The sequence below is a fragment of the Natator depressus genome, chromosome 8, assembly GCF_965152275.1.
Source record: "Natator depressus isolate rNatDep1 chromosome 8, rNatDep2.hap1, whole genome shotgun sequence".
Taxonomy (NCBI): Eukaryota; Metazoa; Chordata; order Testudines; family Cheloniidae; genus Natator; species Natator depressus.
The window spans coordinates 103,514,751-103,535,185 of NC_134241.1; the positions used below are offsets into that span (position 1 = coordinate 103,514,751).

Below are 20,435 nucleotides of genomic sequence, written 5' to 3' on the forward strand. Positions count from 1 at the left end.
ACGTGTGTAGGAATGTAATTACCCCAGGTGGGGTTGACGGCAAAGTTTTGCCCTCTTTTATACCTATGCAATACCATTCCAGTCAGTGGGGGTGCAAGTGTGTACAGAGAGCAGCATTTGGCTCTGCTGGGAGCCAGGGCTAACAGCCCTGGTCTAATGAAACATGTCATTTGATCTTAACAGTCACAAACGCTCACAGCTTTGGTTTTGCATCTCATCTAAAAGACAGCATCTGCAGCCTCTTAGCGCTGTGCTGGGGCGTTGGTTCGATAGCAACTCAGGGAAGAGCACCACCGGCCTGTATCGCTACCATCACCACCCTCGTTTTTTCTTTTGCCGGGGCAAGTGGGATCCTGTCCAGCCTGTGAGCTTTCCGAGTGTCACAGCCCTGGAGAACTTTGCCTCTAGGACACAAACTCCAAGTGTCTCTGCTGAGGCCTGGGGACTTTGGGGGATTAAAACAAAAATAAATCAAATCTCCTTTTTGAATAGTTGAATGCAAATGGCCCGAAGAACAGTGGCAGCTGAAATCCTGCTCTAGCTTTAAACCAGTGGGAACGTGTGCAGGATCAGAATCCAGTTGCTCTGTGGAGAGGCAGACTCACCGGCTTGCAGGGTGGTTTTGAGCTTGCTTTGATGTGCAGTTCAAACAGTAGATTTGTCCTGGCAGACAGAAGTCCTGTTGAACAGACAGACAGGCTCCCCCACCTCTTGAGGTTATAATTTAGCTTCATTATGGAGGAGTTTTACTGGAATTTTTTTTTTTAAAGCTTCTAAATCTGCCTTCTGGGCTCTGTAGATTTCCCTGCAGTGGGCTGTTGATGCTGTTCCCAGCTTTCATTGCTGGTAGGAGGATGGAGGTGTTAGCTAAGCCAGCTAGCTGAGGCCAGATCACGCTGAATCATTCTTCCATGCGCGTGTGGGTTTGTGTGTCGTTTTCTCTTCCCCATAGGGGCCCTGTGGGTGTGCGTCGTGTTAAATCCGCACTGCAAGCTGGAAGAGAAATCCTGCTGGCTCCGGCAGCTCCGGAAGTGGGGTGACATGGACGTGTGCCCGTTGGAGGACGGCAGTTACGGCAACGAGCTTCCCAACATCACCAACGCGCTGACGCAGAGCTCAAATCACAGCCAAGGTGAGTCAGGACTGCCCAGCTGGGAGGGCTTCACTGAGCCGTCTCCAGCAGGATCTCACCCGATGTGTTTCCCCTGGTTCACCTGCAGTTGGCATCAGCTGGATATAAAGGTAACAGAGGTACAGGCAAGATAAAAATCTCACTACAGAAAATTCCTTGTCCTGCGTTGAATTGTTTTTTGCCTGTATCAATGCACTGTACAAAAAATAGCCATACAGGCTGAGTGCAGCGTGATAGCTGTGCTAGAATGGGTACATGCTTTAAAGTACGAGTGATGGGATTTTTGAGAACTCATCATTAGCCTCAGCTCCACTTCCATTGAAGTCAATGGGCATTTTACCATTGACTTCGTTAGGAGTGGAGTTGGGCCAGTGGCAAATGCGTTTGAAAGTCTCCTCCCAGAACAAATGTCCTAGAGGAGAGAGTTCTACCAGCTGCGGGCAGAGGGCACAGGAGCCCGATGTCTGGTCTGGATGCTGCCCAAGATACACACTAAGTCGGATGCAGGCTGCAACATAAACCTTGACTTCAACTTGGAAGAGGCTCATTTTGCTTCCTGCTCTGTGCTCAGACCCTGAAACGAGGCTGGTCAGTTTCACAGCCCGTTCCCATGTTCAAGTAGGAAGCTGCTGTAGAAATTTTCAATAGAAAATATTGTCTTCACTGGCATTAATTTTAAATGTTCATGAAACAGTTCTGTTCTGTTCTACCTGGTTGTGAAAGAACCTAAAGATTTGACCTAAACTCCTTGACAGTGTCCCTTTAATGCCGCCAGCGCTCTGTGAATTTAGATTCAAGGGAGCAGTTGAAAAAGTGAGACAGGAATCCACTTCTGTGTGAATGTAAATGAAGTTGAGCTCTGAAACCCTTGATGTAATATTTCCACAAGTGGGAGGAATTAGCTGATGTCGTAGAGACCTTGCCAGTCACCATTTTTTAAACCAGTTGTTTAATCTGACTTAACGCTCTTATATTTAGATTTTCGCTTGTGCCTTTCAGTAGCTAAGTTATTAACCTGGGCTACTGAGTGCAGCGCAAGTGCAGAGCACGAATCAAGCAGCTTATTTGTGGGAATGTTCATTAGCACTAAAAGATTTTCTCAGACCCTGGCAAAGCGCTCGATCCCTGTAATTGTAATCACCTTTTTTTCTTTGCTCAAAATAGACCTTAATTGAAACATGCGGTTCTAGCGATGTCTGCATCTGCTGCTCTGTAATTGGTCTCTGTGTATTTGATGCAGCCAATATGGAAAGGGGGGAGGGAAGCAGCGATGTTGCAAAGTAAGCTTCCCTCTTCTGGGTGTAATTAGTTTTTAAGCCTTCCCCACTAATCATGAAGTCCCCCAGCTGACACCCCACCAGCCCGTTCCAGCTAAGCTCAGAACCAGATGTGCTCTCAAATTGCTAGACCTTCGTGTCTTAAATGCACTTTGTCAAGGACCATCTTAATTTAAAACAGGCTTAGCGACATTTGGCATTATGCTGGGGAGCAACCTGGCCTCCTGATCTGCACACAGACCTGAGAGTCAGGACTCCTGCATGTGGTTCTCACCTCTGCTGCTGTCTCATTGGGTGACCTGGGCGAGTCCCGCGAGCTCGCTGGGCCAGATTTGGAAAGGTATCAAAAGTTGCAGATGGGTACCCAGTGGAGTGTCAAAAGCAGCGAAGTATCTGTCTGCATCTTTAGGCACCCAAATACCTTCCAAAATGTGGCCCGCGGTTTCCCCAACATTAAAATAGGGCTGATAGATTCCAAGGCCAGAGGGGACTGTTGGGATCATTTTGTCTGACCTCCTGTAGATCACAAAGCATTGACCCACCTCCCAGCAGGGTTAGGAGGTTCATGCATGTAAAACACTTGGAAGATGTAAATTCCAAGAACCCCAATGGTTGCCATGAGGTTTTAGTGTTTTGATTCCCGTAAGATAATGTGTTTGTAACCTAAACTGATTCCTGAAATATTCCTCCGAAACCAGTTCTGCGGCCTAGACTTGCTCTGGGTCTCTGGGGATGAGCATATGTTTATTTTCCAGCTCTGCCCATTCCACTTCAGAAGTCAATCTGAGCGCTAGTTGCCTTTGTTTCCTGATGGAAGCAAGTTCGGTCTGTATATCTAGCCTGCCATAAGCTGCCCAGCACTGGAGCAGAGCTGCACAGTGCTCTCCCCCTCGCCAGTACTTCCCAGCATTCCTCCTCTGACCCCCAGCAGCCCTAGCCAGGAAGGGATGTAGCATGACAGAAATTGAAGCCTGGAAGAGTCAGACCTGCCAGAGTCCCCCCTTCATCAGGGAATAGCTTGCTACCAGTGCTTGGATTGGTCCCCAGTGTCACTTCTGTCTTGTGGTGAAACAGATCTCTGTTACAGGTCATGGTGATCACTGAAACAGACGGATCCCTTGCTGATTCCCTGTTCTGTTCATTCCCTCTGGGGCATCTGGCACCGGCCACTGTTGGAAGGCAGGAGACTGGGCTAGATGGACCTTTGGTCTGACCCAGTAGGGCTGTTCTTAGTGTCAGGACTGGGATTCAGACTCAGACATTTTTGGTTCCAGACTCGTGATCAGACCATTGTGTTCCACTGCCGACTGTGGTGTGGCCCAGAGCTTGTGACTTCAGGTGGAGGCTTTGTAGTGGGTTCGGTCCTACAATAGGATGTGCTGGTTTGATCCAAGCAGTCTTCAGCTTGGCTAAAAGGAGCGGTTGACGTGCTAGGCCATGTAGCTTCCATCTGTATTAAAGATGAAGGGGGGCTGCAGACTGGGGCAGAACCCAAGGAGCTGCCACAAACCTTCCGAATGGGCTCTGGCCCCTTCTGGCCTGACACGCTGCTGGCGTCTCCTCGAGCGATGTGGCATGTGGTTCAGGAAGCTGGTCTGCCCCCATTTCCGGCAGCTCCGCGGAGCCTGTGGCCGAAGAGCGGACGAGCTCTTGCCGAGAGGAGATTAGAGCCATCTGATGGGGGCTCTGTTTGTGCACAGAGCCGAGTGGAGGGTGGAGTGGAGCCCCTCGGAGCTGAGTGCTGGGGCGGCGAAGGTTTGTTAGCTGGGTGGTGCGCTGTTCTGAAGCCCGGGGAGTTGAACTGGCCGCTGAGCGGGGGACGCTGAGTGCTCTTTTCTTTGCAGACTCCCTGGCAAGGCCGAGACGGACAGTGTTCACCCGCGCCATCGAGGGCTGCGACCTGCACTGGCAGGACAGTCACTTGCAGCGGATAATCAGCAGCGACTTCTACGTGTCCCCTTCGTACCAGCGGGAGGGTGAGAGCCTCCTCTTCAATTCTCAAGGACAGCCGCTGTGGCTAGGTAACCCATCCCACTTCGACCGTCTGCGCTCTGTGTGTGTTGCTGGGGGCCTAAGTGTAATGCCTTTTGCAATCGCTCCGAGCATGGGGACCCCAAGGGCTCTGCTCTGAGGGCTGGGGACGGGTGTGGAAGAGGATGTGCAGCTTGAGTTGCTGTCAGTGCAGTGCCCATCCCCTGGCATCTGGGCACCTGGATCTCCATTGCGAGCAGCGGAACGAAGCTTCAACCATTCCCTGACAGCCGCTGCAGGGGAAGCCAGTCTGGTTCATTTCCTTGTGCACTGCAAGGCTCCTGGAGAGAGACCAGACTGGCATGGCCCCCAGCACGGTGGGACCCTGGCCAGATCTCATCTCTGGCACTTACCTAGAAACATCCTTTTCCCAAACCTCACTGGCTCTGGCCTGGGTGAGGTTCGTTAGCCTCAGCATCTCCGTCCAGTGCAGCTGCCACCGGGGGTGTGGTATGGAGGTGGCCTGCCAGCTAGTGGACTTGTACACTTTGACCATAAAGATCCTGGGTGAAATCATGGCCATGTTAATGTCAAAACTCCCATTGACTTCACTGGAGCCTGGATTCCACCGCAGGATATTGAAACGGTCTTGACATTGGATAAGCAGCTAGGATAGCCTAGAGAGTACCGCCAGGACGTGCCATGCCTCGCGAGCGGCATGTGGCAGAAAATGGCACATGCTTTCGATGGCGTGCATTTGGTTTGTTTTATTGCCAGACGGATCACCCCAGACTCTGAGCCCTGCTGCCCTGGGTCCTTCCCGACATTCCTCCCAGCTCCTGCAGTCCAAATTCTACGTATCCATCTGCTCCCGGGCCTCAGGAGTAGGGTGTGTGCCCTGGCCTCCAGGGAGCGTCCAGTGCAGAGTTCTGGTGGTGACATCTTTCGTCAGCAGGGCTCCCACGGGGCAGAGTCGACCCCATCACCAGGCTTAGGACAGGTTTTCATCACCTCTGCTTTGGGTGTAAATTGTTGTTCTCCCTCGCAGGCATGTGGGGCTCTGTGACCCATAGCAATTGAGCGGTTTTGTTAAATGCCAGTGCTCGTGAGACTCAGGCCTCACTTGTGACCTACAGATCTGAAACCAGCTCGTCACCTTGAATACTGTGTCTGGTTCTGGTCAGTCGATCTCAAAAGTGAGCGCAGAAATGGAAGGAGGGGCAGAGATGGGTGACAGAATGGGTGATCAGAGCCCTGAAAAGACTTGTGTGTGCAGGGAGAGACTGCAGAAATGAGGCCTGTGTAGTGTAGAGAGATGAGTAAGGGGGGGAAAGGCAGCACGATATCAAACTGTGGCTGGGATAGAGAGGGTAAATCGGGCTCCCCGTTTGCCCTGTCCCATATCACAAGACCAAGGAAATGAAACAATTCAATGAAACAGGCCCAAGACATAAGTTAAAGACAACCCACATAGTTAACCTGTGGAACTCACTGCCACAAGGCTACCAGCGAGGCCAAGAGCTCCATAGAGAATAAATACGTACATTGGTGTTTATAAAGATCATCACAACATTCCCGGCTAGAGAGGGTGAAAAGGCTCTACGGCCTGATATGCTTTGGAGCATAAACTAGCCATGAACTGACCAAGTTAAGGAAACACCATTGTGGGGAGTTTTTTCCCATAACTGTCTCACTGCAGGGCTCTTTGCACCCTGCTCGGAAGCAGGGGGGCCCCGCTATTGTTAGGGACAGAACGCTGGACTAAGAGGGCCACAGTTCCTTGAGACCTCGACTATCAGAGATTGGATAATGGACTCCTCTTGCTTCACGCTAGTCTAGTAAAAGGACTTAACGAAGCACATTCTTGTCCTGATTATTTTTTTTAATAGCACTATTGCCTTGATTTTCCATTTTACATTCTCACAGCCTCTTTCTGGAGGGTTTCCCAATGCCACGGAAAGCATCTGATTTGTCAGCAACATTTTAATGATGAATTCAGAGAGAAGGCAAATATTTCACCCATTTAGCAAATAAACAGTAGAGGAAGCCAGTAAGAAATTCTTCTGCAAACCCTGCTGATTTTCACCTATTTTCACATGAGTGGGGTGTGCTCAGTGTAACGTATAAACCCGATTGGGATTTAGAGAGGGACTTTTGTGCAAAGACCCTCTGATGTTTCCTGGAAACAGATGATCCTGCTTCCACAATTTTAGATTTTCTTCATTTCCAATTTATTTTCTTGCTAGGGTCATTGCAGGAAGACAAGGTTTTTGTTGCTCACCCTACAGTATGGCATGTCATCTGCTGCTGCTAATTTCTCACTCAGAGTCATCATCCTCTCCGCAGTCGCTTGTGACTTCAGGTGGGGAATAAGCAGCGGGAGCAGATGAATTTCTAAGCAACTGTGATTCTGTTTTTCATGCAACTGTTCCTAATAATAAACCACCGGGAAAGAGAACAAGAAAATACACAATCGCTACCCCTGGTTCCAGCGAGGCATCCGGGAGGCAATTTAGAAGCCCAGATCGAAAGTCATGATGCAAAGCACGTGCCTGTGTGCAAAAGTTAGGAAAGCTGAAGAATTCTGAGAGGGGAGGAGAAGAGAGATCTCAGCTGAGAGGGTACACCTAGGAATTGTGAAAAGCAGAATCCTTTGTGGATAAATGTAATGCAAACCCGCAATGTTGGTTTGGCACTTAGATACTATGGTGCCTCCTAGATTAGATAAAGCAGAGCTTTGTTTCCTGGGGTACCATCCAGGGCAGGGTCTGGTTATTTATAGCTGCTGTTCCTAGAATGTGGCAGGAACTCCATTAATATTCTTGGCAAGCATCCCCGTATGGAGCGGTAGAGGGGCTGATGACGCTAAGGCAGAGAACGGGGGCTGGACTTCCAGGGAGAAAGCTCATCAGAAGCAAGCTGATGGTGCTGGGTGCTTTTCCTTCCTGCAGCAGAGCGCTGTGAATCTCTGTGCTCTTCAGGTTCACGAGTATGCTGCGTTTGACCTTGTTTTGCAGAGCACGTCCCTACAGCGTGTGCACGGGTTGATGCCCTGCGTTCCCATGGGTACCCCAAAGAAGCACTCCGACTGACTGTTGCCATAATCAATACACTGAGATTGCAGCAGCAAAGGCAGCTGGAAATTTACAAACATCAGAAGAAAGGTATGGGCTGTTCCCAGACTGGCAGACCCAACCCTGGAATCAACCACTGTGCTTGGCCAGTGTACTTGGGGCAAATTACAGTGGCCCAGCCTCACTCAGATGCTGCTGAATGCCGAGAGCATGGGTGCCATGGAGCTGATCTGTTCTCTGCCGGGCACTGCCAATGCTGCAGGGTGTTTGATGCAGAGCACTGCCCACCAGAACGCTAGCCCGGTGTGTCTGTCTGATCCCAGCAGCATTTGACACCAGGTTTTCAGATCTGAAAAATGCCCGAATAGCCTTTGATATTGGATAGCTTGGATTGCCGTGGCCTGGCCTTGACCCCAGAATGGCATGTCCGGGAGGGGGGGAAAGCGTTTGTAGACAGTCCTGTGCCTCCCAGAGACATTCCTGCTGCCGTTCCTGAGTCACGTGCTGCACCTGTGGGAGCAGCTCTGCGATCCCACTTCCCCTTGCGCGGAGCTGAGTCCTGCTGGGGTGACTAGTAACCATGGGTCACTGCTCAGGAGACCAGTCCCCAGGGTTTGTAAAATATGTGAACGAGCCGTTTATAGGGCTCCCGTTTATAGGCCTCTCGCACCATGTTTCTCAACCGTTTTGATACCAGGGACCAGCTGGCTGCCTTCCTAAGCTGTGTCCAGGAGCTCTCTGGGCCTGGTTGGTGAGAAACGCTGCTGGAGCACGCTGGTGCCGTTTCTCCCGTGCCTTCCCGCCGGGGGGTGTTCCCAACCTGCGCGGGCCGCTCGGAGAAAATGGAATGAGTCAGTGATCTGCTGCCGTGGCTTCAGGCCTTCCACTTGCCTCGAGAATCCTCAGCGTTTCTGTATCTTAACGCTCTGCTTCTGTGCCGTCCCCAGAATTACTGCAGAGAGGAGCCACCACCATCACAAACCTGGAGGGCTGGGTCGGGCACCCTCTGAATCCCGTTGGCTGCTTGTTCCTCACCTTGACGGAGGCTTGTAGATTAGAAGAGGAAAATTGCCTTGAAATTTCAGGTATCCAAGTCTTTCCCCGTCCAGACCAGTGAGTTAAACTTCCAGAGCTCCAGCTTGTCAGCTGCTGAATCCAAGACAGAGCTAACGGCTCCCCTGCTGTCGTACGCTTCGGGTCTCCCTCTGTGTCGTCTCCTCAAACTCCCTCCTGGTTCTCCAGCCTCTTCTCATCCCACCGCTCAGTCTCGCTCGCTCCCAGCTCTCCTGTCTCTCCACTTGCAGAGGAAGAGAAGGTGCCGTGAGGTACCGTGACAGGCTCAGAGTTCAGTCTGTTTAGCCTGCCAGAAGGTTCAGGGGTGGGTTGATCACAGCCTGTAAGTACCTACATGGGGAACAAATATCTAACAATGGGCTCTGCCGTCTAGCAGAGGAAAGTCTGACAGGATCCAGTGGCTGGGAGCTGAAGCGAGACAAACTCGGACGGGAAATAGGGCATCGGTTTTTAACAGTGAGAGTCATTAACCAGTTGAACAGTTTCCCCAGGGTTGCAGTGGAGTCTCCATCCCTGACCGTTTGTAAAGCCCGACGGGATGTTTCTCTAAAGGCTCTGCCCTGGAGTTATTTGGGGGCAGGTCTCTGGCCTGTGCTGTAGAGGAGGTCAGAGGAGATGGCACACCCATCCTGGCCTGGGAATCTGTGAACTGTCAGGCAGAGAGGGAGAACGTGGCGCCACCGAGGGGCAGGGTGGCCGCAGGCTGCGGCAGTCAGACGAGAGCAGAACAGCCACGCCCCAGAGTTGGGCGAGGTCGCCCCGGGACACGTGGCCCTTCTACCACGTTGCGTGGCGTTGCTCTGTGGCACGTTGAACGTGTTCTAGTCCAACTTGGCTTGTTTCCCCATGGCTGGTAAAAGTGGGGAGGACACTCATGGCCTGGCCTGTTGCGTTGGCACGTGGAGTCAGAACTGTGAGGGTCAGGCTGGGTTTTCCGTCGGTCAAACGAGCAACGCCAAGCCACTCCCCCAGCAGCGGAGCGCCGGGTCAGAAATGCAGGTCAGTGTCCTCCCACGCGGGCTCGCTCCTTTGGGCTCGATCTCTGCGGAACCGAGCGTAAGCAATGAGAGAACCCTGGCACTGGGTTTGGGGGCAGGGAAGAGGGGCGCTGGGCTTGGGTTTCATGCTGGGTTCTTTCCCAGGTCATTCTCATTTCTCACCCTAGCCACTGCCTTCCCCTCTAGATGCCGGCGACGCCAAGCCCCCGGTGTATCGGCATGTGCCTGTGGCGACGGGCTGCCAGGACAGCGGCGAGTCCTACCTGTCCCTGGCCTTGGAGGTGGCTCTGATGGGGATGGGGCAGCAGAGGGTGATGCCCGAGGGGCTGTACGCGCAGGATAAAGTGTGCCACAACGAAGAGCAGATCATCGCCCGGCTGCAGGAGCTGGAGCTGGAGGCGCTGCTGGTGCAGACCCTTCGGAAGCAGTGTATCTTGCTGCTGGAAGGTGAGGGGGAGCTGGGCTGCACTGAGCAGCTGGTGGTGGTGTTGAAAGGCCGGCCTGGGAGAAGACGCGTTCCCCCTGCTCACGGTACAGGAGCCCAGGGGACCGAAGAGCTGGATTACGGCGGAGGGTCGCCTGCTGGGCCAGGGCTTCGACAAGGCACCAGTAATAATCTGCTGCCAAGCCCCAGTGTTATCAGGGTCATTCAGCCTGAGGCTGCCAGCCTGGTGTTTGAACTGTCCTTCAGTCCCTATGCAGCTGTGGGCCCCAAATTGTGGGGCATGCCCCCCAGGGGGGCACAGAGGAACGTTTGGGGGGGCATGGTGGGGCCCGGGCCAGCCCCCGGGAAGGGGAGGGGCGGGAAGGAGTGCAACCCAGCCCTGCTCCTGTCTCCCAGCCCCTTTCCCAGCCCCACCTGCCCAGCTCCACCCCCAACCCCGGCTTCACCTCCATTCCCGGCCCCACCCCCAGCCTTGGTTTTCGGCTTCACTCCCAGCCCCAGCTCCACCTCCATTCCCAGCCCCGGCCCGGCTTCACTCCCAGCCCTGGCTCCACCTCCATTCCCAGCCCCGTTCCTAGCCCCACCCACCCAGCTCCACCCCCAGCCCCGGCTTCACCTCCATTCCCAGCCGCTGCCCCCAGCTTCGCTCCCAGCCCCAACTCCACCTCCATTCCCAGACCCGGGCCCTGGCTGCAGCTCCATTCCCGGCCCCACTTCCAGCCCCAGACCTGCCCTCAACTGCAGCCCCAGCCTTGGCCCCCTTACCCTGTCTGTGTCGCCCCGCTCCCGGCCCTGGCTCCCGGTGTGGTGGCAGACAGGAGTAAGGGGGGCATGACCCTGAAAAGTTTGGGGACCAGGCTGTACAGGATTATACCATTAGCCGAGTGCACAACTGGTAACTTCCTCCTGCCAGGCACGAGGGCCTATGGCCACCCTCAGCACCCCCAGTCCAGGGGAACGGGCCAGGGACTGGCTTGTTCTTGCTGCTCAGATAACCCCGGAGTGCTCGCCTCGAAGGGACTGTGGAGATCGCTGCTGAGCATTCCCCAAGCCCCTGAGGAATTCAGACCCGAGAGGCTCTCCGTAGCCGGCTCTGGTCCCTGGTCCTAGCATGGCTGGTGGGAAGCTGTCTGGCTGAGCGGCGCGGCCCCTGGCGGAGGCTCTGGTACAGTGGCTGACGCGGCTTTGCTGTCCTGCAGGTGGTCCCTTCAGCGGCCTGGGGGAAGTGATCCATCGGGAGAGCGTTCCCATGCACACCTTTGCGAAGTACCTGTTCTCCGCCTTGCTGCCTCACGACGCAGACCTGGCCTATAAGCTGGCGCTCCGGGCCATGAGGTTTGTGGGCATTTCTTCGCCTGGGGTTGGTTTCGATCCGATCTCAAGAGCAGCGACGTCACGCACGATATTCCCCCCCTGCTTCTCTGACCCGAGTCTGGTCAGTATTAGTTTGCTCGGGAGCCGCTGCAGGGAGCTTGTGACGGCCAAGATTAGGTTCTGCTCATCTGAGAAAATGCTTACCCTGCAGCAGACGATTTCCTCCCATGGAAACCGCCCCATCTGCTGAGCTGGGCGAAGGTGCTGGGGAAAGGACCCGGGCACCAGCTGCATCCATTGGCGCGCCGGGTCCTTCCCCTGCATCTGCATCCTGCAGCGCCATCTCCCACGGCGCAAGGAGAGTGAAAGGCAGAGGAGATCTCAGGGCAGACTCTGCCCCCCAGCCCTGCTGGGCCTCCTCGCCTGGAAGCAGAGACCCTGTTCTCTGCATCCAGCTCCTTCTTTGAAGAGTGATTGAGAGGAGGGTCGAGAACAGAAAAGCCCAGCTAGGAGAGAGAGCGGCCAGAGCTGGGCACCCAGCTGACCCTGCACTGACGGTGGCAGGACAACTGGCAGAAAGGACCCTCCAGGGGCCAGCCCCCTGATGGGCAGGCTCCCGCTTTCTGCGCTGCCTGTCAGCCCCCATCCTCCCCTGGCCCCAGGGATTTGATCTCGGCTGGCAGGTCTGCACTGGGATTTGTTCTACTCGTGGTTTTGGCCCTCGGAATTGCTGTTCCTGCTGGGTGTGTTACACAGCTAGACAAGCCCCCTCCTCTGGCTCCGTCCGCTCGCAGGCTGGAATTTAGCATCAGACGGGTGAAGAGAGGGATGAACGTCAATGGAAAATTACTCCCTCGGAATTGAGTTTGTGGGGCGCTCTCTTCTCCCAGCTGACACCTTGCCCTTGTGCTGGGGTCTTTGATCTGGGCTGGGACCTCCCTAGCTTTCACTGGAGGAATAGGGGCAGGCCCTGCTTACACATCTTCTGCCTTTTGCTCCACTTGGCCTCCCTGCTTCCATAACCCGGCTGGTCTGGAATCCCCTTTCGGGCTGAACTACTGATGCATAACTTCGCCTTCCTGGAGACGGAGTAACCGGCACTGCATTGTCTTGGGCCAGCAGACAGTTTGCTGTCTGGTCCGAATGGTGGCTTGCAGACGTGGCTGCAAACTCTAGCTTAGCGGCCGTGGCGGTCCTGTCCCCTGGCAGCCGTTTACCTGCTAGAAGAGCAGTGCCACATCTGTCACTTGTAGTCACGCCCAGTAGCACCTGGGTTTGGGTGCTGGGCGGGTGGGGGGAACCTGTGGTTTCCTGTCACCCGAAATGTCTACGGCTTTGGGATATTCACACGCGAGTAGGTAACCCAAATCCACTGCAGGGGCCTTGGAGAAATGTGGTGCTACTTCTGATCCCAGCCCTCCGGTTTAAGAGGAACCAGATGATTTGCCTGAAAGCTCCACTTAGCCCGAAGATGAAAGGAGCCCCAAGTGAGCTTTTCCAGCTTGTGTTTTCCTTGCAAGTTTATAAATCACTTGCCGGCTTTCGGCTCCCTTTCAAGTCTGTTTGAAATTGATCCTTGCGCCCATGTGTTCCACGTGCAGCCTCGGGAGTTGTCGCACGCCTGGAATGCAGCTTGGTGCTTTGAAAGAGCTCGCTGAACCCGCTGGTGCACCAGGCTGCCTGCAATCAGCCCTCCTCGTTGCCTGGGGGGAGCTAGCAGCGAAGGAAGGGGCAGGGCTTTGAGTTGGCAGAGAACCTCTGACTAGCCTTCTCCTGTCTCTCCTAGGCTGCCTGTGCTGGAGACGACCGCTCCCTCCGGAGACGTCACGCACCCTCACCACCTGGTGTCGGTCGTGCCCAGCAGGTACCCACGGTGGTTTACCCTGGGCCACTTGGAATCGCAGCAGTGTGAACTGGCCTCCACCATGCTGACTGCAGCTAAAGGTGGGTGCGGGGCCCGTCTTGCACCTGAGCGGACGGTTTCATGTCAGACTGGGTAGCAGAGCCGGCACCCTTAGCGGGGGGCTCTTTCAGATGAACTTGGCTGGAGCAGACAGACTCCAGAGGCATGTGGCGAACTCCCCCGTGATTTGGGAGGCAGGTGGGAGGGACCGTGAGCTGCTAGGGATCTGCGAGCGCAGTACTGGGAAGAGAATCACCCATGTAGCCTCCAGTGTGGCAGGGAGAGGGGAGTGGGACGTGGGACCATCTCGAAGGTGAGACCCCTCCTCCCCCATGGCTCACCCCAGGACTAGGAACACAGGCAGGTGAGGGAGATGCTGAAAAAGGAAATCTTAGAAGTCCTGTGTTGCTTGGGGCCGTGGTCCCAAATCCTTTTCCTGATCAGCCGTCCGTGATGGCTGTTTGCATTCCAGCGGTCGCGTTGTCAGGTTTGGCAGTCCATCCTGCGCTGGCCTCGTCCTCGCGGCCCAGGTAGCACTAGTGTGTGCAGTGCACAGCCAGGGGTGGCTGGGGGGTAGGTGTTGCTCAGTGCCAGGGGGCAGACGGGTTCAGTTTCTCCTGGGGCCCGACCTGGAATTGATGGAAAGATCCTTGTTGACTTCAGCGGGACTTGTCTTCAGTTCTCTGGCTGAGCGTGCTGGGGCGTGGCTCTCCCAGCTGGGTGAATGGCACTGACAGCCTCTGCTCGCGTGTCCTGTCCATTCTAAGAGGGCTGGGGCTGCAGTGCGAAGCCCAGGAAGGCAGAAGATACAAAGCAAGAACCTCAGGGCCTCTAAGGCACCCATCCTGGGAGTGAAGGGGAGGGGGGCTAGAAGGTGGGGGTGAGGGCGTCCATCTCTCTGCACTCAGTATGTTCTCTTTGTGTTGCTTCCTGCAAGCAGACAGCGAGCGTTGGGGGAATTTTTCTCCATGCGGTTTTGGAAGGTGGAAGCAGCGTGTGGGTTTCAGCAAGGTCACACCGTACCTAAGCCACTGAGGGGTGGCGTGCGCTGCCATCCCGTTGCTGGGGTCCCAGCTGCAGAAATTGTAAAACCGCTGGCCGGGATCTATTGAGCTGGGGCGTGCTGACGAGACAGGAAGGCAAATGGGCTTTTTACTTCGTATTTATGAAATTTTCATTTGACAGGAAACCAGACCAATCCCCCAGGCCAGACTGGACAGGGAAGCAAATAAATCGTGATATCAGGCAGATGGGTGACAGGCCGTGATGTGCTTAGAGGGCTTGAAATCAGAGACAGTTGACAGGCTTCGGCTGTGTATCGATAACCGTGTCACTCAGTGCAGTAAAATCCCAGCTCCTAGCAGCCGTTCGGAACAGGAATGTTCTCCCGTTCCTTCACTAGCCTGGTGAAATGGCGGCCAACATCAGAACTATTCGCAGCCGTTCGTTTTCCCATCCCCTTCTTGCTTTTTCTGGTTTTTCCCTTCTTAGGGCTCTGGTTTGCTCTCACCTCCCTGTGATCTCGTGGAAAGCTGAGCCCAGTAAACGAGGGATTTTATTTATTTATTGTGCATGTTCTCCTTTAGCCAGGTGGGATAATAAGTCCTCCACGAGGACAAAAAGGCCACTTGAGTTTGATTTTTGTTTTTCTTCCAGCTCCCACATTTTCCCCCCAAATGTTCAAATGCTGGAGCATGTCCGTATTCAATCCCGTTTCGTTGCCGTCTTTCCGACACATGGCTTTCCGTTTTTACATCTGGTTGTCTGAGGAGGCTTGGCTCACGAGTCCCCGTCACTGCAGTGACTGCTGCAGAGGGGGCAGAAGATAGTTTTAATCATTTGTCATTTGAAATTTCTTTTTGTTTTCAAGTCCAGTTCTGCTCTGCACATTTTAGTCACTTTTCATCATTCCTGGTGGATTGCATCTCCGAGCCTCCACGGCTAATGGGCTGTGTGCAGAGAAGAGATGTTTCTTTAACTGCCAGCCCTAGAAACTCGAGCTGGGACCCAAACAGGGTTCCTTCTGGGCTGTCGTCATCGCTAGTATGCTAGGTTTTGCGGTGAAATTGACCGCTGTGCAATCCCATTGTCTTTGCATTCTGCCCTCTGTTATCCATGTCTTCCCGGGGGAAGGCTGATGAGGGGCCCCAGGCGTTACCAAAGGCAGAGCCCGACCCTGCAATTGACACGGAGTTTTCCTCCATCCAGGCAGGTGTGGGTGGAGAGCTCTTGCTGCAAATTTCCAACACTCAGCCCGGGCCGGATCCAAAGCCCGGTGAAGCCAGCAGGTGCCTTTCCATTTACTTCAGCGAGTGGCAAGTTCTTCCTTGGCGCTCACGCTTGGACAGGGCTTATGGGACAAAAGAAGGGGTGTCACGAGTGGTGGGGGCATGTTCCAGCTGAGGGTAGAAATTGACAATGACGTCTGGCACGATCTTTGATGCAGCTCGGTTTACCTACAGGGAAGGTACGAAGTCCTGCTTCTCCAAATGCAAGAGGAGCCAGAGACAAAAGGAATAGTTTCTTAGCTTACTTCCCGCAAGCCACCTTAGCCCACCCCAGAGCCAGAAAACTCTCTTTAGCCTTTTCCACGGGCCCATTGTGCTCCCAGCTGCTGCTTGGCTTTCTTGCTTTTGCCTCTGTCTCTCTGAGTCTGCCCCCAGCTGGTCTTTTTACACATGGGCGTGCCAAGCCCTCCCCCGGTGCTAGTTTCTGGACAGACTAGTTTAGGAGTGGCCCCTTCACTGTCGCACGGCTATCTTATGTAACGGGCACATTCACAGGACTTTAGTTCAGCCCATAGCCAGGCTTAACCCAGCAGCTCATAGCAGAAGATGGAAGGTGTTCCTGTGGGGCAAGTCACTTTCTTTCTTAGTGTATCTAAAATTAAGAATTAACCACATCGGTTAATTGTATCGGGACTTTATCATCAGTAGGAAGCCCTTTATCTGGGCAGACTCTTGCATGGAAAAAATTCCGATTTCATGGCTGATGGTCAGGCCGTGGATAGATGAGCTAGAGCCTGAGATCAAAGCACAGAGGGAGGGGTTTGATTCATCTGTCCTAGGAACAGTTAAGGAGCAGTGATGAGGTTTGGTCACCTCTGAACAGTATCTGTTTACAGCTGAAGGCAAATCCCACCAACTCTTTCCACATGGAGTGAGCTGGGTACGTTCGGCCGAGTGTGGCAGCTGAAGAGACCGTATTCCTTATGCAGAAATGTTCAGCTTTGAGATCTCTGGTCCCAGGACCGTGGAATGAAGGATCGGGTTTGGAGCTGAGTGGGGCTGGATGGAACCGCAGCTAGGAAAGGTGCATGAGCTACAAGAACAGTGGAAAAAAAACTCACCACATTTCAGCTCTTCCGGAGTTCACTGAACGTCCTGGAGGGGGGCTGTACAGCATGTGAGGGGGGAACTCGCCCTAATGTTCTCCCGCCAGTGGTGTGTTGTGTGTCGTGCACCTGGAGTTGTGATATCCGTGCGTGGAGGTTACTCCAGAGCGCTGTGTGCTTTCCGAGGCTAACAGAATACGAATGCGCTTGCCCTGTCTGTGAACGCGTTGGCCACCAAACAGCCGTAGCGTGCCAAGGGCTCGGGAACGTTTCTAGTAGAAATGTGGGATGAAATGGAAGGGACATGGCGTTATGAAGTGACAGACGATGTAGCTGATCGTACATGGGATGGACTCGTACACACTGTGACACCCTGGGACTGGCTGTAAGGGTCCGGAGTGTGTGTCTGTTGTATCAGGGGTCTGTAGTTATCGGTGGCCACGCTGCAATATACATAGTGGATCTTTTCGGATCCTTTCCCTCCCCTCCCCCATGACAGGAATTGGAGTGTAGTGAACAATTCTGCTGAGGAGGTAAGAACCGGAACAGACTCCAGTCTCTAGGCCACTGGTCCCCAAACCCCACCCCCACCCCCCAACTATCACTTACCAGTAATGGAATCTGGCTGCGCCCCTCCCCTGGAGTCGGGGCCAGGAGCGGAGCCACAGGCGGGGGGCTGGGAGTGGAGCCACAGCTGGGGAAGGCCACAGTCAGAGCTGGGGGCCGGGCCACGCCCGGGAGCTGGGGGCTGAAGCTGGGGGCAGAGCAGGGCTGGGTGGCGCTCCATCCCAGCCCCTGCCGCGCCCCCGCTAATGTTCCTCTGTGCCCCCCTGGGGGGGCACCTCACAGTTCAGGGTCCATTGCTCTAGGCTGTGCCGACTCCCACAGGGCTAACAGGAGCCCAAAGTAACAACTTGCCCTTGGTCCGGTCAGCGGTGGGGACCCCGAGGGCCTGTCTGCACAAACATTGACCTGGCAGCAGGCTGGGCGCGGGGGCGGCTCCTGAGGCTCATCACTAGTTCACTAATGTGCTTTGATCTCGTCCTCTGTGAAACAGGAGTATCCAAGTGCATGAAAACTGTTAGTGTGCATTGACGGGGTCTGTGCAGACAATTAGCGCGTGGGCAGCTGGTGCAGGGTAGAGTCACCCCCCAGCTGGCTGTGCGCTCCTGTCAGCAAGCCCTGCCCCAAGCCTGCACAGCGAGCCGACATCCTTTTCACCAGCCGCGTTTCACAGAGAAATCCCACTTCCACACTGTGTTGCGAACTGCACTGGCCCCTGTGCTCCCGCCAGCCGGAGCTCTCCAGCTCTGTTCGGAGAAGCCCCGTCAGGAGAGTCCATGATGCACTGGGTTTTGTGTGCGCTCTCTGGGCCCCGCTCTGAGCGGGCTGAGCGAGAGACGATCAGGTCAGACGGGACCATGATGGTCGCGTCACCTCGCCCCCCGCAGAGCCCGGTAGCCGCACAGAGGGCTGACCGTTCTGCAGCTGAGTGGCTGCAAACGCAGAGGCAGTCTGAGCTGTGTGTGGCCTCACCCCTGGGAAATCACTGGGAATTAGGCGCCTCCAGACTTGGGAAGATGCGAATCGAAGTGGAAACGAACTGGAAGGAGCCTGGAGGGGGTGCGGGCCCTGGCGGGGCAGGGACTGACTTTCTGACCCGTCCCTCCTGTGCGTGCAGGTGACATGCTGAGGTTACGCACCGTCCTGGAAGCGATCCAGAAGAACATCCACTCCTCGTCCTTGATCTTCAAGCTGGCCCAGGACGCCTTTAAGATCGCCACGCCCGCGGACAGCAACCCCGACACCACCCTGCTCAACGTGGCGCTGGAGCTGGGGCTGCAGGTAGGGGAGGGGGCCACGGAGAGGAGAAACGTGTCGTCTTCAGAGGCTAACCCAGCCGCTGCTTTGGGTGGCCCAGTTCTGAGGCAGTCTGGCTGGGTCCCTCCCCGGACAAGTGGGCAGCAGTGCCGAGGGCTGGAGGAAGACCTTGTTTGGAGGGTGTTGAACGGAACTGTCGTAGGGGTGCCTGCCCTGCAGTGTCCCCTGCTGGCCGAGTGTGGCACTGCAGGCTCCTCGCCTCAGTTTCCTTCCCTGAGGTTTCAGAGTAGCAGCCGTGTTAGTCTGTATTCGCAAAAAGAAAAGGAGGACTTGTGGCACCTTAGAGACTAACTGGTCAGTGCTGGAGATGGGACTTAGCCCTCCGGCCAGGTCACAAATGTAGCCCCTTCCAGGGGAGCAGCAGTCTGACTGAAAAGTCCCAACAAACCAAGTCCGTCAGCCCTTTGGGGGATTCCCCTCAGCTCGCCTGCTGGGCCCAGTTCCCCACCCCTTCCTGGGCTGCCTTTGAGAGTCTGTCCTCTGCAGCCCCCAGGCGGGTTCCCTTGGAGTGCTGCTCTCAGCCCCTGGCAGCTTTCCCAGCCCTGGGCCTCCTGCACAGTGTGGGTCAGGGCCTTCCTCCAGAGTCTGCCGGCTCCCTGTTGCTCCCCATCCCAGCCTGGAAGGCAGGGAAGCAGCTATTTAAGCTTGGCCAGGGTGGGGCTGGCCCCAGCACCCCTCACTAAGGGGCCAGTCCCCATGTGGCAATAACTATATAGTGTCAAACCGGGGCAAGCTTGGCAAATATTGGCAGTTTGGTTTGGAGCAATTCGCTACCCTTCTGATGCCGCCTTTCCGTGGCCTAGGGCACGGGGCTGTCCTGGCTCCACTCCCAGCCGTGGCGAGTCTGGAGATGCATCGGGCACCATTTCGAGTAGGCATCGAATTGGCATGAGCCGTTCCGCCTGCAGGGCTGGGCCAGGGCGCCCTCGGCAAACAGCGCCGGGATGGGCCGGGAGTGAGGCCGGAGTTAGCGGCACCCTGCGGGGGGGAAGCAGGGGTGAAGGGGAGGGCTGGTAACTCTTTTCTGTCTCCTAGGTCATGCGGATGACTCTGTCCACCCTGAATTGGAGACGAAGGGAGATGGTGCGGTGGCTGGTCACCTGTGCGACGGAAGTGGGTGGGTACCGCTGGTCACTGCAGCCCCGCCAGACGCTGTCCCGGCCCCCCAGGAGGGGCTGGGTCTCTGCTCCACTCCCTGTCCCTTTGACCAGTGCCTGCCCTTTCCCCCGGCAAAGGGCCGGGGAGGGGCTTGCTCGGGCGAGTCCACTGAGCGATGGGATGGGACGTCAGTAGATTTCATGGTGTTTCAGGAGACGGGACCACTGGATTATGGCCCAGGCTGGAGAACCTCCCCCAGTCGCCCCTGTGCTGAGCCCAGCCAGTCGGGTGAGACAGACTGTCAGAGGCAGAGACCAGTGGGCACCAGTGCCCGTGGCCCCTGCAGTGGCAGGGCATTGAGTAGCTGAAACGTGCCCAGATGATCCTGGCAGGTGACCCACATCCTGTGCAGCAGAGGAATGCAACCTCCCCTCCCCCCGCCTTCTCCCCAAGCTTCCAGCCAACCTGCCCTGGGGGAAAATTCCTTCCTAACCCCAGATCTAGCCATCAGTCGGACCCTGAGCTGTCAGCACTCAGCCCTTGAGCGGAGGGCCGTGGTGGGAACTGTAGGACTCCTGGATGGGAGCTTGTAACCCGTGGGGCCCTGGCGTTTGCTGGCTCCGGCTCCCATTCATGGGGATGCGGTTGTGCTCTTGCACCGTGTGGGATTCATAGCTTCACTTCAGAACATTGGCCTGAAGCTCTGGAGCGATTTCTCTGTCTGCAGCGCATTGGCATCTGGTTGTCCCTGTATATCCAAGCCAGTGCTCTCAACCCAGGCTCCCAGGTCCTCCCCGCCCCGGGCTCCCAGGTCCTTCCCCCCCTCCCCCCCCCCACCCCAGGCTCGGATGAGAAGTGGCCCACTTGTCAGCCGCGCTGAGCGATCCCAGGTCCCAGGCAGAGCGGAGGGAGCTGGCATTGCTCAGCATTCTGG

General features: G+C 55.5%; 1 protein-coding gene across 2 annotated transcripts in view; it reads left to right on the forward strand.

The window, feature by feature from the left end:
* ZSWIM5 (zinc finger SWIM-type containing 5) overlaps window positions 1–20,435 on the forward strand; it is a 146,247-nt gene that overhangs the window by 123,346 nt on the left and 2,466 nt on the right. For both annotated transcript variants that reach the window (XM_074961867.1, XM_074961868.1), the window contains exons 5-13: window positions 953–1,132; window positions 4,254–4,430; window positions 7,398–7,544; window positions 8,402–8,539; window positions 9,713–9,973; window positions 11,171–11,306; window positions 13,072–13,229; window positions 18,204–18,367; window positions 19,439–19,520. In XM_074961867.1, coding sequence (XP_074817968.1) covers window positions 953–1,132; window positions 4,254–4,430; window positions 7,398–7,544; window positions 8,402–8,539; window positions 9,713–9,973; window positions 11,171–11,306; window positions 13,072–13,229; window positions 18,204–18,367; window positions 19,439–19,520 — 1,443 coding nt within the window. The remainder of the gene's footprint in view (window positions 1–952; window positions 1,133–4,253; window positions 4,431–7,397; window positions 7,545–8,401; window positions 8,540–9,712; window positions 9,974–11,170; window positions 11,307–13,071; window positions 13,230–18,203; window positions 18,368–19,438; window positions 19,521–20,435) is intronic.